General features: G+C 46.0%; 1 protein-coding gene across 1 annotated transcript in view; it reads left to right on the forward strand.

The window, feature by feature from the left end:
- The first annotated feature begins 255 nt into the window (after window positions 1-255).
- MARCHF10 (membrane associated ring-CH-type finger 10) overlaps window positions 256-18,116 on the forward strand; it is a 79,581-nt gene continuing 61,720 nt past the window's right edge. The window contains 3 exon segments of the mRNA XM_084861765.1: window positions 256-410; window positions 5,497-5,603; window positions 14,343-14,462. Coding sequence (XP_084717891.1) covers window positions 5,514-5,603; window positions 14,343-14,462 — 210 coding nt within the window. The 5' untranslated portion in view covers window positions 256-410; window positions 5,497-5,513.

Genomic DNA, 18,116 nt, shown 5'->3' on the forward strand with positions numbered 1-18,116 from the left:
GAAATCAAGACAAAGCCAATCCGTCTCCTCCCTCCTTCTGCATCTCCTCTCCTCCGCCCTCCGCTATCACCGGTTTTGTTTTTTTTGTTGTTGTTTTTTGCCATCCAAACCGCATCCCACTGGTTCCCACGGCAACCAGCGAGCGCCCCACGTCCCCGCTCGGGACCACGGGCCGCAGCCCCCACCCTCCCTCCACGCCAGGGCCCCCGGCTCCCGCGCGCGGAAGGAGGGGGCCGGTTGCCAGGGAAACGGGAGGACGCCAGGGAGCCGCCCCCACCGCCTCCGCCCCGAGAAAGGCCGGCAGCCGCCGAGGAAAGCCGGGGAGGAGGAAGAGGAAGAGGGGCCGGTAGAGGGAGGGGAGACGAGCGAGGAGGAGGAGAAGGAAAAGGAGCACGGGGACGGCCTCCCAGGTGCGATTGATGGGCCGCTCCTCCACCGGGGACCTGCCTGCCTGCCCCGCCCCTGGGCCCCTTAGCCCCCGGCTGGGGAGGAAGCACTGACCCGCCAGGTAACGGCCCGGCCCCGCCCGCCCCCGCGGCCCCTGGTCCTCCGCGTAGGTGCGGGGGGGTGGGGGGGGGAAGGGAAGGGAACAGCCTCCCCTTGGACCAAACCGATTCCGCGGGAGACCAGCCCGGAAGCCTGGGCGCCTGGCCCCTCTGTCCTCCCCCGCCCTCATGTTGGTACCACGCCGTTATTTCTGGCTCCGAGGAACCGGTTTGGGGGACTCTGATCATCATCTGCACGCTGGCCGCCGCCCGCATCTGCAGAGCTTGCCCCCTCGGCCCCTGAGGGCGAAATTGTTGGTGTTGCCTGACATGTCCACCCTAGGAAGTGATGGTCAGCGTGTGGCCGCCCATCTCTCACAGTTTCACAACACAATGATGAAGAGTCACCCCCAAGGACACCCGCCATCCCCCTCCCCCTCCTCCCCTCCACCAGCCCGGATTTCCTAAGCCAAACTGATTGGGAGAGTCACATCAAACTCCTCCACCCCTCAATTCCTGTCCTTTACTTTTGGTCACAGTGTCCTCTCAGCACCCGAGCGGGAGGCCAGTTAAGCCAGAACCACTTATCTTGGTTGCTTACACGCAAGACATTTTAATAAGATTTTAAAACTCTGAGGGTTTTTTTTAAAGCTAAGGTTTAAGCAAAACCTGAGATAGTTGGCATTACAAATTAACTGTGTAAACGGATGAATAAGATCTCCCAAATCCTTCTAGGCACTCAGTTGAGGAACAGGAAGAATTATTATTTTTTTATTTCAAATTATGGTTGACATCCACTATTATATTGGTTTCAGGTATACCAACACAGTAATGAGACATTTATAGAACTTCCGGAAGTGATTGCCCTGATAAGTCTAGTACCCATCTGACACTAGACATAGTTATTAAAAGATTATTGACTCTATTCCCTATGCTGTATTTATATCCCCATGACTGTTTTCATAACTGGCAATTTCTACACCATAGGGGAACTTTATCAACAGGATTGTCAGGTATTAATATAGCCATTTGGATTTTGTTTCAAAGGACACTTCAGCCTAAAGAGGGGCTTAAGTTTACCTTTTTCCTTATTGGTGCACCAATGAAAGATTAACTTTAATGGTATCTCTAATATGAGAACATAGTAAGAAAACAGTGAAATAGCTTGATGGCTATTAAAAAGAAATCCCTTCAAATAAATTCTGACAAGTGTGGCCACAGAACAGAGAGCATAGCTGTAGATATAAATATAAATATAAATATAAATATAAATATAAATATAAATATAAATATAAATATAAATATAAATATAAATATAAATATAAATATAAATATAAATATAAATATATTAGAGAACTGGAAAATATTTCCGCAGTCACATTCTGCTCTCCTTAATCAGGGAAATTTGAAATTTGTTGGAAATTTACATGTGCGAGGAATGCATATGTCACCAAAGTTCTTAGAATATTCCTCATTGAAATTTCACAGATACGTAGAATTTTGAGGCCAAGGAGGATCATCTGCCCTTGCTTTCCCACATGCCTCTTACTTCCTCCCCCTTGTCTTTTCCCTCCCAGTTTAAAATGGTTTCTTATGTAGATTTCTAAGGCACAGATTTGGCCCAATATAGTATCACCAGAGACTTAAAACAGAAGCATGCATGACCATGAGTGAGCTTACACATTGAAACGCAGTTGAAAGGTGAGAAACGAGCGAATACGGGATGCTATTTTAGAAATACTTGCCTTGCCCACATTTTATCTTCCTTCTCCTCCCTCCCACCTGTCTGTATTTGCCAAGGAAACTTTTCTGGCTTCAAATAGCCATCTGGTTGAGTAGGCCCTCAAAGCTGAGGTCCATAGATCAAGCATGATCTCGTGTGGATTTATTTCCATACAGTTATTTCCGTTTCTTGCTCATCCTGGTCCATTTCTCAAACCGGCAGTGCAGTATGACGTTCAAGGGAATCAGGAATATGGAGAATGTTTGCCTAATCAGTGGCGACCGGCCATCTCCCGGACCTGTCTCTCACGATCTGTTTTCCTTGGTCTGATAGTATTTGTCTAACCTCACGAAGCACTGATGTATTTAGATTTTAAAAAATCACACGTGGCCTCTAAATATTCATCTTTATGGTAAAGCCTATCCATAGAGAGTTTATGGGAGGGAAGAGAGACTTTTGTAGGCAATTTCAAAGTCCTTTATTTGGTAGGTGATTGTGAAGTCAGCGGTAACCTAGCAAGTAATTCAAATAGTGTTATTTCCTACCTATTTAAACAAAGTTATTTCATGGCTCTTGATTTGGAAGCCTCCTTAAAATAATACCGCGTTAAAGCAGGACCTATTAGCTGGCTTTTCTACATTTAACTTGGTAACCAGAACGTGTCACCCAGCGGACTCGGGAACGTGCCCCTTTAGTGACCATTAACATATTTTCATTATGAATCCTTATGTTCTCGGCCTGATTAATATTCAGACAGGCTTCTCTTTCCAACAGTAGCATCCGGGGTTCATCTTTCTGCCTGTTCTAACACCATCATTTTCTGAAAAGGGTAGGAACTTCATCTTGTGCAAGTACAAACTCATGTGCAAAGTGAAAAGTCATCTTTTAAAATATAATCTCTCACCCTGACTAGCTGGCTCAGTTGGTTGGAGCATCGTCCAAGAAGGTTGCAGGTTTGATTCCCGTTTGGAGCCCATACGTACGTTGTGGGTTCGATCCCTGGTCAGGGTGCATACGGGAAGCAACCGATCCATGTTTCTCTCTCACATCACCGTTACTATTTCTTTCGCCCCTTTCCTCCTCCCCTCCCTTCCTCTCTCTCTAAAATCACTAAACATATCCTCAAGTGAGAATTAAAATAAAATATAAAATATAATCTCATAAGTGACTTTTAAAAGACTCAGAGATTTGGGTTGTGTGTATACTAGTAGGTTGTGGAACTACCTATTAAACCGTGTTTCTGTACTTGAGGTGAAATAACCCCAGAGGGACCAACACTAGTTCTTCCTGTTGCTCAGGGCTAGCTGATAAACCTGGGAAGATTTCACAGCAACAAGACCAGACACTGGGTCACCATGAGTCAGGGGCAAGCTGATTCTGCCAATGTCTGCATAACTGAGAAACCAGAGAATGAAGAAAAGTGGCAGAATGTAGACACCTGGGGGCAGGAATGCTGTCTGACTTCTCCTGCTGTTTCCCCAAAGCCTAGACAGCACCTGTCACATGATCATCATTAAAGAAATTCACGTAGAGCCCTCACTGGTTTGGCTCAGTGGATAGAGTTGTTGGGCTGTGGACTGAAGGGTCCTGGGTTGTGGGCTCGATCCCCAGTAGGGAAAGTGCAGGAAGCAGCCGATCAATGATTCTCATCATAGATGTTTCTCTCTCTCTCTCTCTCTCTCTCTCTTCTTCCCTCCCTCCCTCCCTCCCTCCCTTCCTCCCTCTCCCAGACCATTCATGTCATCACCAACGCCTGATGACTATCTCTCCTGCATATCTCCTGTGGGCATTGGCCTGAGACTCTCTGGGTTCAAATCCCAACTTTTCCACTTAGTATTTCTCTAACCTTAGGCAAGTTGCAGAATCCCTTGGTCTCAGTTTCCTCAGCTACAACATAGAGATACAGTGCCTGCCTCATAGGGTGTTCGTGAGGAATTGAATGAGTTAATATATGTAAATGTTTATAACTTGCAGAAGCTCAATAAGCAGTATCTTTGATCTCCTCTTCCTCGTCCTCCTTCCCCTTGGCTCCCACCTCTTTCCTCCTCATTTCCACTTTTTTAATTTTATTGATTTTTTTTACAGAGAGGATGAGAGAGAAACATCAATCAGTTGCCTCACACACACACACACACACACACACTGGGGATGTGCCCGCAACCAAGGTACATGCCCTTGACTGGAATTGAGCCTGGGACCCTTCAGTCCCAAGACCAATGCTCTATCCACTGAGCCAAACCGGTCAGGGCTTTTCATCTCCACCTTTGCTACCCAAGTCTGGCCAGTATCTTATCTCATCTGGATTACTATAGTATGTTCCCAACGGTCTTTCCACTTCCATGTTTACTCCACATCCCCATCCAACCTCCCACCTATTCTCCATACAACAGCTGGAGGGGCCTTTTAAAAATGCAAATCTACTCCCCAGACTGGAACCTTCCAGTGTCGTCCTATGGCTCCTGAGCTTCCAGGCCCCACCCCCATGAGCTGGCTCCCGCTCACCTTCCAGCCCTTTGGTGCTGTTCTCCCCATCTCTGTGCTCCAACCGCCCGGGGCTGCCTGCTTCTCATCCACACCGGCCCCTCCCTGCCCTGAAGCTTCTGCACCTGCTGTCCCTTCTGTCCTGCCTCTTACCTGCCTCTGCCCCTTCGCAAATGCAGTGTCATTTCCTAAGGAACACCTGGCCTCTTGGCCAGGCTATGATTCCCCCCCTCCTCCCCAATAATAATACTCTCTTAGAACCCCACACATCTCCTTAGCATTTATCACAATTCAGGTTCACTCGCTCAATGTCAGCCTTCTCACGCTAGACCATAAGCTCCTCAAGGCAAGGGCCATGTTCATCTTGCCAAGCGCTCTCTACCCCTGTGCCCAGCAGAGTGCCTGGGCTGGAATTAGGGTGCAATAATGGTTGAATAAATGACTCAGTTCCCAGGGGCTCATAACTTCAGTCACTGATGACTTGGGTAGGCTCTTGGGTTTTCTTTTTCGTCAGGTTGTAGACCTGCTTCTGAATCAGGCGTCTGTCAGTCTATAATGCCTGTGACTAACCAAGACAGGATCACCAAAGCCAGCCAATGGCTGCATTATTTATGTCCAAGAACAGGAGGGTTGGTAAGGGCATCCACACTGATACAAAGAGTCCCTTGAGTCTGAAAGGAGCATCTGTGCCTTTCAAACAATGGAAATTAGATTAATAACAGGAATGAACGCAATTATACTAATTCCAAATATGGCAGAGTAACAAAGGGTTCTGTCACAGCACATTTATTTCTCCTTTATATGCAGGTCAGGGATTAAGAATCATGTTGCATGAAGCAAGGGACAGACAGAAGTTCCTCAGCGATGCTCAAACTCTGCGGGACATGCAGCATAAGGTGGAGTCTGAATATCAGGTACAGTAATTGCAGAAAACAGGAGTTACCTTCCACCTTCGTTTACAGTCTTAGAGAAAGTTCAGCACACAGCCATCAGTTTTCTAGAATCCCAAACCCACCACTTACAAGCCATGTGATCCTGAAAAGCCACTGTACCTCCGAGTCTCAGTTTCCTCGTCTATAAAATGAGGATGATAATAATAGTACCCACCTCCTAACACTGTCATGGGAACGAAATGAGATAACCTTTTACAAGTATTTGCACAGAGCATGGCACACCAACCTTGCCAACAAATGACATTAGGGCTTCCATGGGATAAACCAGCTAGCAAGGGAAAAGACATTACGGAGTAAATTGGGTTGCCCTGCTATTTATAAAATGACTTGGCCCTTGGTTGTCATCCCGCCAGAAGAAAGATGGTTAGCACATTCCACAATAAGCTAGCTATTCGTCACCCTAGTTACAGCGTCTAGCTGCCAAAAACAAAACAGAGAGCCTGAGGAGTCATGATGCCATTACCCAGCGCTGGCATAGGACAGACTTTGGAAGTGTCATTCAGCCCGCTGGCTGGCTGGCTGGCTGGCACTGGCCCGGAGGTCAGCCTTCACCAACCTGGGAGGCATGTCGTCAGCCTCAATCAACTGAGGATCAAAAAGTGCTCCATCTCTAAGGAATACATGGAACTGCTGTTATCAGGTTCTCCTCCTCCTCAGCAATTTCAAATATAACTGAACCTCCCAGGTCACCAAGGAAACCAGACCTATCTCAGTAACCTGACTTCACCCGCGTCACACAGCTTAGCGTTGGGGCTGGAAACAGAGTCAGCAGATTTCTCCCGCAACCTGGCAACACGCCTACCTACAAGACTACACAATTGAGGGCATTTGTATACAATAAGCGAGAACGTAAATATTCGAACTGGTCATGCTGGGAGCGCATCTACTTTTCACAAAGATGCCTCTGCCACCCGGTCCACGTTTCGAAACACTTGTTTGAAATTGTCCTCAGAACAGGCACATAAGATAATCAGTCTTGTCTGATGGTCTCTGTTGGAAAACAAAAATCACATTGCTGTGTGTGGCTTAGAGCCCCTGCAGTTTCGCTTTCTAATCTCTGTTGGGCTTTCAACGCCATTCTTATTCGTAAGAGCACTTTCAACACTATTCTTATAAACAGTCATACTTAAGTGCCTACTATGTCCTGAACGAAGTCCCTTTTCTCCCAGCGTTCTTATCCCAGAGAGAAACAAATGATACGCACAAGTGAATAAATATGTAAGATCACTTCCATTACTGATGAGTATAATGAGGCAGATAAAACCGGGGTAACGGAGGTGAGAGTGATACTCCTTTAAACAGGCAGGAAAGTCCTCTTTGCGGAAGTAACTTTGGCTGCGCAGGTAAATGATGGGAAAGAGCCACAGGGACATCCGGAGCTGAAGGGAAGCGAGGGCAAAGGTCCCCAGGCAGGAACTAACTTGGAGGAAAGAAAAGAAGGCCAGAATGGCCCAAACACATGGATCCAGGGCAAGCGTGGGCCGGGTTGTGTTTTCAGGACAAAGCTTGGTATTTGGAGTTTATTATGATCACAATGAGAATTATTGGATAGTTTTCTTGCTCTTTTTTTCTTTTTTGAATTATTGGATGACTTTAAGCAGAGGAGCGGTATGATCTGATCTACATTTTTTTTTTTTTTAAAGATCTCTCTGGCTGCTGTGTGGGGAAAGGTCTGAAAGGGGCCAGAGAAGCAGCAGAAAAACTAGTAAGGAACTACAGTGGACATTTAGGAGAGAAATTCTGGTGGCCCGGCCAGACGGGAGGAGTCGAGGTTGCAGGAAGTGGCCCGACCCAGGAAATAGAAGCAGCACAGACATCTTGCTGATAGCTGGAGAGGGGGGATGAGAGAAAGAAAGGAACGAAGGATGACACACAGCAACATGTTCACTTGTCCATCATCTCCCTCTGCTACCATCACTATTTTTAACTTGTCTACTTTTTTCAAAGCTCACATTTTTAGCCTTTGTTTTCTGGAGCTTTATTTACATTTGACACTTTTTTTCTTGAAACATTACTCCTTTGGTATTATGACATCACACTCTCCAGATTTTCCTTCTGTTTCTCTCTCACTCTTCTTCCCACCCCTCAAATGTTAATTCCCCCAGTTTTCCATCCTCCGCCCCATTTTTTTTCTTAATTCACTAGGTCTCCATGATCCATCTCATCCCCTCCTATGTTGTTTTAAAATATATTTTTATTGATTTTGAGAGAGAGAAGAAGCGAGAGGGATAGAGAGATAGAAACATTGATGAGAGAGATACATTGATCGGCTACCTCCCACATGGTCCCTTCACTGGGGATGGAGCCCGCAACCCCGGGCATGTGCCTTGACTGGGAATCTAATCAGGTCAGGGACCTCTTAGCTCATGGGTTGATGCTCAACCACTGAGCCACACCAGCCAGGCAAATCTCTTCCTATGTTTTGAACCGCCACTCCTATGCTAATGACTTGTAACCTGAGTCTTCCCGAAGTGTCAGGATCAGAGGCACATTGTGGTTGGACATTTGTGTGACCATGGTTGCACTCCACATATCCTTCCTCCTGCCTCCCTCCCCACTATTCCCTGCCTGGTGATAGTGGCCTAAACCCTTCCTGACTCCTCCTCCCTCACCACGCACATCCCACTATCACCAGCTCCTGCCAAGTTTACTGAAAAGCTCACGACCTTGGGCCTCCCTTTTTATCCTATTGCCACCACCCTGGTTTCAGCCTCCATCATTTCTCACCAAGACTATTCCAATATCCTTATCACCGATCTCCTTGCCTCCAGCCTGCTTTCTTGGAAAAATCTTATCTAAAATGTGAATTTGACTTTGCCATTGGAATGCATAACCTTCGGTTGTTTCCCTCACTTAAGGTTGGGTCCAAGACCCAAGAACTCAATCCTGTCTCTAACCTCTTCTTCACCCCTCTTTACTTTACTCTCTTGACAAGGATGATGAGGAGTCCAGTTTAATTTAGAGTCAAAGGGAACCTCTGAACTCCTATAGCACCAAAAAACCAAACAAACAAACAAAAACTTCAGTGAGTTATAATTGCATATAATAAAATTCACCTGTTTTAAGTGTATAATTTACTGACTTTCAATAAATTCACCAAATTTGCAGCTATCACCACCATCGATTTTAGAATATTTCCGTCACTTCAATGAACCACAGAACCCTTTTCCTACCTCTCGCCCAAAGCTTAGGAAACTGTCTTTTGGGTGACTTCCTCTCAAACTGGACCACAGCTTCTTAAGGGCGGGGGTGGAATCTTATTCTTCTCTGTTGAACCAAGCACCTTGTCATGGATGAGAGCCAGTGTTCCTCAACTTGACCGCCAACTCTGCTTCTCAGACTTAGATCCAGAGGACTTGGAACTATTCCTACAAGTCAAATCCATCCTCAGTGGAGCAGTTTCCAAGCCACTCACCACAAGGTCTGTAAAAAAAAAAAGAAAGAAAAGAAAAGAAATCAGGTTGTCTTTAAGATATCCTGAGTATTGGTCGAAGTAAGTATATAGCAACCCACAGAAAATACTTCAAAGGGAACCACAGTGAGTTAGATTATTTTAATCTATTCCTTGCCTTGTTCCAGAAAGGATCTCAAGTAAGGGGTTAAGAATCAATTGCATGGCTTTCATGGCCCCTCAATAAGGTGGTCCATATATCACCTATGTGTAATTAGATGATTTGCTAAGGTAGACTTTGCATTGGGTGGATATTAAAACCCTGCGTCATTGATGAACTTGGTTAGTTACTTGTAGAAATCCCAGCTTTCACTCGCAGTGCCGTGACCTGCTTGACCGGTAGGAAGTCCCCATTTCTGGGTGTACAAATAGACCTAATAACTAGATATGACTCCTAAATCATATAGTTTGGCCACACACCCCTCCCTGTGTTTGACTGGCTCAAGTGAACTGGCTCAAATTGAAGCCCTTGGAAACCTCCTGCATTCACTATTCCTGCTACTTCCTAAAATATGCTAAGGGTTGGTATGCACCAAATTAGCAGTGCCTTTGCAGGTCTGTGTGCTAAGCAGCAGGAGAGGGTCCAACCCACCCTGAGTTATTTTGATGCTACTCCTTTCAGTGGTTGGGTGGGACCCTTTTGAAAACACAAGAGGAAATAAACATCTCTTTGGCATATTACATGCTATTTCAGAATCTGGTAACTAGTACATAATTATATGCCATCTCAGAATTTGGCTCTATTTCTTCAAGGGTGTTCATGCTGCATAGCTTTTTTTCTTCTTCTTCTTCTTTTGGTCAAATGTGTTTATGTGCCTCGAGGCAGAATTTAGCCATTAATGTCCACTGAAAGCTGGAGAGAAAGATTACACTTAGCATTTTGGAATGATTTTCCATAATCTAATGTGTTCAAATGGGTTTCATCTCGTGTCACTTATTCGTCCTAATGCCTTCAAGTACAGATCAAACACTGACCATGATACAGACTTGTTCAAGGGCATGGTAGGTGACTATGCCTGGTGGTAAGGGTTTGGAACCGTCTACCCAGAAGGCTGAGGGAATGAATGGATTCAGCTTCCCTGCCTACTTGCTCACCTCTGAGGTGTGTCTTTCTCTGCTTTTCTTGGGTAGAACAAGAAAATCAAGTCGTTTGAGAGAAATATCACATCAAACTGTTTTTACACCTTTGATTACTTAAAACCTCTCAAAACTAATGAATTTTAATCATGTCACCGGTGATCATTAAAACCCCAAACTCTGGGTTATGCATGTTAGATCAAAAGAACAACAGCTAAAGAAGAACCATTAAAGGCACTTGTCAAAATGCTTGCAGAGTTTGAGGAACAATAACCTTGACCGGGGTCACTGTTGACTGAAATGTAGAGCTGGGTTTTAGGATGGTTTTGGGTTTTTGTTTGTTTGTTTTGTTTTGTTTTTTACAGAGAGGATGTGAGTGGGATAGAGAGGTAGAAACATTGATGAGAGAGAAACATCAATCAGCTGCCTCCTGCACGTCCCGTACTAGGGATGTGCCTGCAACCAAGGTACATGCCCTTGACTGGAATCAAACCCGGGACCTTTCAGTCCGCAGGCCGACGCTCTATCCACTGAGCCAAACCGGTTTTGTTGATTTTTATTCTAGAACTGTGAGGATGGGAAGTGTTCCTGTGGTCACTGATGGCTGGTTAAACGAGGTCGGGTAAACGAGGAGGCTGGTTATAAAAGAAACAGAAGAAGCTCTGAGCATCCCTGCTGACTCAGAAAGCTGTAATGCTGCAGAAAAGGTGGTTTCCAGAGGGCACCTGAGCGACTACACAGGTTGTCCTCAGCTGCCTGCCAGGGGAGGAATGGGTTCTAGAAACACACGTCTATTTCCGGGACAGAAAAACAAGGGTGACGTCCAGGCCCGAACAGAAAGAGTCTTTCTTCTTCCAGAAAATCAGAGTCACGTTATTTGGCAAAGGCTGACTTCAGAAATAGAAGTAGACCGAGAAACGGGATTGGAAACAATTAAAATACTCTTAAGATCATAATGGTGGTGGTGGTGGTGAGTGTCTCATCTTGGGCTCCCACCATGAGCCAGTCACTCTGCTAAGCATCTGACCAACAGCGCCTCGGGCTCCCCAACACCCTGGCAGCACGGGGCCATCTCAGGGGCCCCTCTGACCGACGAGGGGAGTGAGAGTCAGTGGAGTTAGTCAGCTGCCCAAGGTCACGATGCTAGAAAGAGGCAGCGCTGGGGTTTGTTGTGTTTACCAGGACTGAGTTACAGTGAGTCACGAAGCCCACGTCATTCCCCACGGGCGTAGATGTACCTTCTGTGTTCTGCCCCCACAGCGGTGGCTTCTGCACAGAAGGCGGCCTGTCTGCGTGAGCTGCAGTCAGAGGGATGAGCTCGAGGGGTAGGAGTGGGGGGCTGGTGGGGAGGGGGAACACCAAGGAAGGGTGCAGGAGGAAGCCCTGACCCTCCCCCAAAAGGAAGGAATAAGAAATCACCTGACACTCCTTCAGCTTCAAGACTGCCCCCAGCCAGTTACGTCACAGGAACAGAAATTTATTTATAGCAGCCTAGCTCCAGGCACAGGGAGTTTGGAAGGGAACAATCTGGAAGTTCTGAGCAAGGGGAGCCCCTGGTGACTGAATTACAAGTCCGTTCCTCCTCCGCATCCCGTGACGTCACACTCCTCTGCTCCTGTCACTGCAGGTCCCCGCTGAGCAGAAACCACGTCAGCGTCAGCGTCAACAACAAAAACATCACTGACAGTGACAAATAACCGGAACACTAGCCCCTGGGTAGAGTAGGGCTGGATCCTTGCTGTTTCTAGGACTGGAAGCCTGGGCTTGGCTCTGTCCCCGTTGTTCCTTCTCCTCAGCAAAGCTGTGGCTCTGGGGGCTTCATGTTTGATTCACACAGAAAGACTGCTTGGTTGGATCAGAAGAAAATAATTGGAAGTACCCATCTAGCCCCTGGTTTGCTCCCTTCTCTTCTATGAGAGAAGGGATCAGGAACCAGAGGAGAAAACCATTTTTTTTTTCCCCTCCAACGGTGCAAACCATTCCATTCCTCATCCCCTTTTGGTAAAGCAATATTTAAGTCGCTTGCATTCTTGGAGAGAATTTTCAAAAAACACTCAGCCCACAAGAATTCTGTTCATCCCACAAAATCTGCCTGGGTCCTGCGAGCATTAGCTAAGACGGGTTCCTCCCCTTTCACCCATCAGCATTTTCTTGCTCCTCTGATACCGGGAGGGAATCACAGACACCCACCGCATCAGGAAACGACCGGCCGAGCCAGGGCGCCTCCCAAGCCGGGGCTCCCATCACAAGTCGCTGTAGAAGGAACAGAAAAACAAGAGGCCCACACTTCGCTAAACTTCACTAAGCTCTCCAGCCAAACTCTTCTTTGGTGCTTATCTTATTTATTCTATCGTTGCTGTCCAGTGTGTTTTGAGTTTTCGGTTCAAATTATTTATGAAAACAAACACTGCCCCGGATTTCTCACAGTGGCTTACTGTCTACATGGAATAGTTTTCGGAGATAAGATGAACCGTGAGAAAGAAAAACAACTATTGTGGAGTGTTCACCCTTTCCTAGTGAGGCCGGTGAAACTGCACATTCCCCCCGGAAGCCGGGACCCCGCGCGGCAGGTAACCAACCGGCCACCGCTCAGGAGCCTGGAGGCCGGTGCGTCCCCTGCAGCTCAGCTGAGAAGCAGAGTGGAACTGGCTCCCTGGTCTCCCAAGTGGGACATGTTCGGTTAATATCGGTCATTTCTGTCCTTCACCTTGTAGCATAATATTAGGCTCTCCCTGTGGCAGGAAACCCTGGCGAGTCAATAAAGGAGATGCTGCCGAAACCGGTTTGGCTCAGTGGATAGAGCGTCGGCCTGGGGATTGAAGGGTCCCAGGTTCGATTCTGGTCAAGGGCATGTACCTTGGTTGTGGGCACATCCCAGGGGGGTGGGGGGGGGGGGTGCAGGAGGCAGCTGATTGATGTTCCTCTTATCGATGTTTCTGATTCTCTATCCCTCTCCCTTCCTCTCTGTAAAAAAATCAATAAAAATATATTTTAAAAAAAGAAAGAAAGAAAGAAAGAAAGAAAGAAAGGAGATGCTTTTCCAACAGAAGTCAAAAGATAGCCAAGAAATCTTTCCTTTCTCACCCCACCCAGAAGGCGGACGTGTCAGGCCTGGTTTAGAAACAACGCTGGTGGTCTTTACCCGGTTTTTCTCTCCTGTGATGGTGGATATTTGGCTCTGGTGGGGCCATGGTGAAAGTCAGCCAGTGGCGCTACAAACCTAGACCTGCTCTGAGAAGTCCTACTCTTTGGGGTATTTAAACCATCAGTTGAAATCCCCACCGCACATGATATTCTTGCGTTTGTCCAGTGCCTGTACTAGAGGAGAAATACCTTAGTAGATTTTCTTTTCGTTTTGTTTTTTAACATGAAAAAAATTATTATCTGTATTATGTTGTCATAGCATCTGGGGATGACTGTCCTTCCTCCCGGACAAAAATGCGAATCAGTTAACGTTAAATGCTAGATGTTGGAGGAACTCAAAAAGATAAGAAACGGACCTTACCGTGAGGGTTCTCACTGATCAGCAGGAGAAACAGGCTCAGTATATAATAGGGTGACATCGCTTAATTCAAGCTTTCTATGTGTAAAGGAGCAACTCCTTTGGCCGGGGGAAGAGGAGTGAGGCAGGGAAAACCTGAGATGCCGCCCAGCTAGTTCTTAATTTGTCAGGAGAACATCCTGTGAAAGGCATTCCCGGGACAGGAACAGCATGTGCTAAAGGTCTCCCGTAGGAAAGTTCTCCTGTAACGAGGGTGAAATCCCAGGGGACAGAGGAGAGTGGAGGTGAGTGTGAAGGAGGAGCTACTAGATAGAATGAAGAGAGAGAGACCAGAAAGAAATGTTAATATGGTATATTAGGTACTTCCTTTCTTGAGAAGGCAATTGTGGGGTAAATATTCAACAAAATGCCTCTCAGTCTATTTGTTGTTTGAATTTAGGAAAGCAGTGACTAATGTGTGTCACCTGGCATTTGGGGCAAAGGGAGGCAGGAGTGATGCCTGGGAGAGAGTGTTCATACTCGCTAACAGGTTTTGGTCAACCCTGCAGATGTGCGTCGTGTGTTTATTTTGCGATTTAGTTCATATTCTTCACAATAGGAAGCATGAAGTTACCAAAGCTAGTCATAGACCCAAGATTTTGACAAAATCCCACCCTCTTTTGTTCTCCAGGCTTGTCTGAGAGGCCAGGAATCCAGAAGAGACTCAAGTGAGAAGAAACGAGATCCATTTGGGGGGCAAGAGACAAATGCGGAGAGAGCCCGGTTTTTAAACGGGTCGTCTTCCAAACAGGTACTTAGAACTCTGGGGACACTCTCCTGCTGGGTGTGTGTGTGTGTGTGTGTGTGTGTGCGCGTGTGTGTGTGTGAGTGTGTATGTGAGTGTGTGTGTGTGAGTGTGTGTGTGTGTGTATGTGAGTGTGTGTGAGTGTGTGTGTGAGTGTGTGTGTATGTGAGTGTGTGTATGTGAGTGTGTGTGTGTGAGTGTGTGTGTGTGTGTGTGTGTGAGTGTGTGTGTATGTGTGTGTGTGAGTGTGTGTGTGTGAGTGTGTATGTGAGTGTGTGTGTGTGTGTGTGGGAGTGTGTGTGAGTGTGTATGTGAGTGTGTGTGTGTGTGAGTGTGTATGTGAGTGTGTGTGTGTGAGTGTGTGTGTGTATGTGAGTGTGTGTGTGTGTGTGAGTGTGTGTGTGTGTGAGTGTGTGTGTGAGTGTGTGTGTGTGTGTGTGTGTGTGTGTATGTATGTGAGTGTGTGTGAGTGTGTGTATGTGTGTGAGTGTTTTACTTGGGGGAAAGCCTGCACAAAAAGAAGATGTTGAAGAATCCTAAAGGTGAAAGGTCAGGGCAGGAAGAGGCAAGGGCGGGAGCTCCCATTCTGGTACCACTCCCCGGCCACATGATTCCTCTTCACCCTGGTTCGGTCTCCCTCTTCTTTCCTTATGGTCTAACCCATTGCATTGCAAATCCAGTTTTTATTTTAAATGAAGAGAGTAAAATGCAATAATAACTGCATCCCATAATACCTAGCCATTGCTCAAATATTTGTGTCTAGGATGACAATAGTAAATAAAAAAGAGCAATATAATATGATAGCAATATGAGAATGATGACAGTAACTGTAGTAGTTCGTAGTTACCATGATTTGAGTGCTTACAATGTTCACACTGTGTTAGGTACTTTATACATATTAGCTTATTTAATTTTCTTAAATCTCTATATATTATTTGCCTCATTTTCTGGAGGAGAAAACTGAGCCTTAGAAAAGTTAAGAAAATTCACCTCGGACTTTACAGTATGTGGTGGCATAGGAATTCGGTTGTAGGCAGTCTGAGGTGCTCTGCACCAAGGTGCTGTATGATCACATTTCATGTGTAAGCGCTTATCTGTGTAAGAATCTTCCTTATCCTAGGCATGCTGAATACCACAAGTGGCATCCAACACCCATTGTTAGCATGGTGAATTGATTTAAGATGAGTAATATGCCTTTTATGAAGTCTTACTTAATATTTTATGTCTGAAACATACTCTGGAGGACGGACTCTCTTTTCTATTGGCGCTGTGGATCCCTGAGATAGGTCCTGGATACCTGATATCAATCAACTTCTTGTTGGGATTTCTTCTCTAATCTAGGATGTTCACACGGTGGTTATTTAATGTTCAAAGGGCACCTGAAAAACATCGGTGATTGATGTTCATGGATGTAGCTGCATCCCTGGGAGAGATCTACACTCCCTGTTAAGGAACATAGGCTCACACGATAAAAGATTCCTCCTCGAGCCTGAAGGTGACAGAGCCTATCTCACAATATTGGCAGCCTCAGGGGAACATGTTGCCTGGATCTTTCCTGTTACTTAAGGACAAAATGTGATGCCTTGTGCTGATGAAACTTGGGGAGGGAGATTAATCCAGAAATTAAATCTAGTCTGGCTACAATAACACATTTTTAGCATTAAGGTAGCTTCTTATATTTTTGTTCTTAGAAACAAAAATCAAGGACAGCTTTCTTTTTAAGTAATGTAAATTTAAGTCAAAGAGCAAGCATCTAGCAATCTCCCTAGATTGGATTTATTAAGCAATGAGCAGGGTTCTTCCATTTTCATGCAAAGACCCCAAGTGCATAGCCATGGCTGTTTTGTATGGCAATGCTCATGCATTTGAAATATTCTAGGACTTGAAGTTTCATGATCCTCTTTACAAACTTATTTGGGGGACAAGCAGGTAACAGATTCCTGTCTTTTTCCTCTTCAGCTGTAAAAATTATTCATTCTTTAAATGATCATTGCAAAACACTCAGACCACATCTACAAAGGACATAGTTGTCCATATAAGAGTAATTATGAAATAAAGACAAAAATAGGTGGTAAAAATGCATAAAACTGGCAATTCCTATTCTAAAGTACAAGGACAAGAGTATTCAATGTCAGAGAACTCAAAACATTATTTACATAATCCTAAATTTTTTTTTTCTCCAAGGGCTGGGGCCTTGATTGTACAAGTGCCTTCAAGGTCACATCTTCTCTATCTAGAAGGGTGACAAAGTCAGAATTTTCCACAGTGAAACTCACCTCTGCTTGGCTCTCTGTATGACAGGTATCCTTGGGAGACACTGGAGGATTTGCCTCTGGATACAAAGGCGCAGGAAGGGCAAGGTGAGAGATTTCACCGAACGCAACATTCCAACAGCCATCTGACTTGTGTGCTCATAACATTGGTCCCTCCTGGCTCCATCCCTCCATGTTTGCTGGGTCCGAGTGAAGCCAGAGATCCCTTATGAGACTCAAACCAGATCCCAGAAACCCTCAGGCCCCAGGATCATGGGTTGGTTTGGAGAATTTCCATCCCAGGTTTGGATCCCAACCTAAAGAGCTGGTTGTTCTTAAACCTTATTAGTCTGGGCCTGCCCTGCTATATCTCAAATCCTGGGGGAATGACGGATGTATCAAAGCTCCTTCTACAGGATTCTCCTCACCAGGAGGGTCTGGAGCTAGCCTTCTAGAGGAGACTCTGAAAAAAGAACGTTGGCACCTCGCCAAGAGGACCCAGGCAGACTGATCCAGTTTCCAGAGCTCAGTGGACAGAAGCCACATCAGGCTCTGGAGTACAAAAGATTCTTGGTTGATCAGAAAAGGGCAGGAGAAAGAGCAGCTGTTTAAACCTAACCAAAGCCCTCTTCCTTAGGCACACATCCTCCTGAGTAATTTCCTTCTAGAGATTTCTGAGGCTGAAAACTCTAAGGAATGTTTTACCTCTGGTTTCTGAAGGCAAGCTCACTCTCCGACTGAGTGGGCAGTATGAAAGCGGATTGCTTAATCCACGGACATTTTCCTCTGTGCAGTCATGACGTGAAGCGTGCCCCCACCAAATTTTGACACGGATTGCAGCTCCCATCACTTAACACATACGCATTGCAATTTGGCAGGAACTGTAATTCCTTCCCATTCCTTAGCCCGGCCTCAGACTGTCAAATGCTGAGGAGCCTGGAATAAGTGAGGCATTTACTGTCAAGTAACAGAGGCATTTACCGTCAAGTAATCAAGCTATCATTTCCCGACACCTGCCTGGAGGTGGGCAGATCCCCAAACGCACAGTTCACGTGGTGGCCACTGCATTATGACGTGACCCCCCTCATTACAACCAGCAGCTTTAAGCTCTGGTCAGGCAGAGCTTGTGTTCAGTCTAAATCTAAGAGAGAGCATACGGAGCCTATGCTGTGATGGTCTGTGGAGTGGTGCCTCTGACTAAGGTCAGCTGGTGGTGTGGCCCAGAAGAACACTTATCACCAAGGGCCAGCTCTGTCTCCCACATCACAGCGTGGATTCAGGCACAAACTGCTCTCCTACGCACTTCAGTGTCCCACCAAGGAGATCCTTATCATCGTGCTTATCTCGTGGGATCATTATGAAAACGAGTGAGACGCTTACACATCATACTAACATTAGGTTACGTTAT

Source organism: Pipistrellus hanaki (genome assembly GCF_964339955.1).
Source record: "Pipistrellus hanaki genome assembly, chromosome: 16".
Classification (NCBI taxonomy): Eukaryota; Metazoa; Chordata; class Mammalia; order Chiroptera; family Vespertilionidae; genus Pipistrellus; species Pipistrellus hanaki.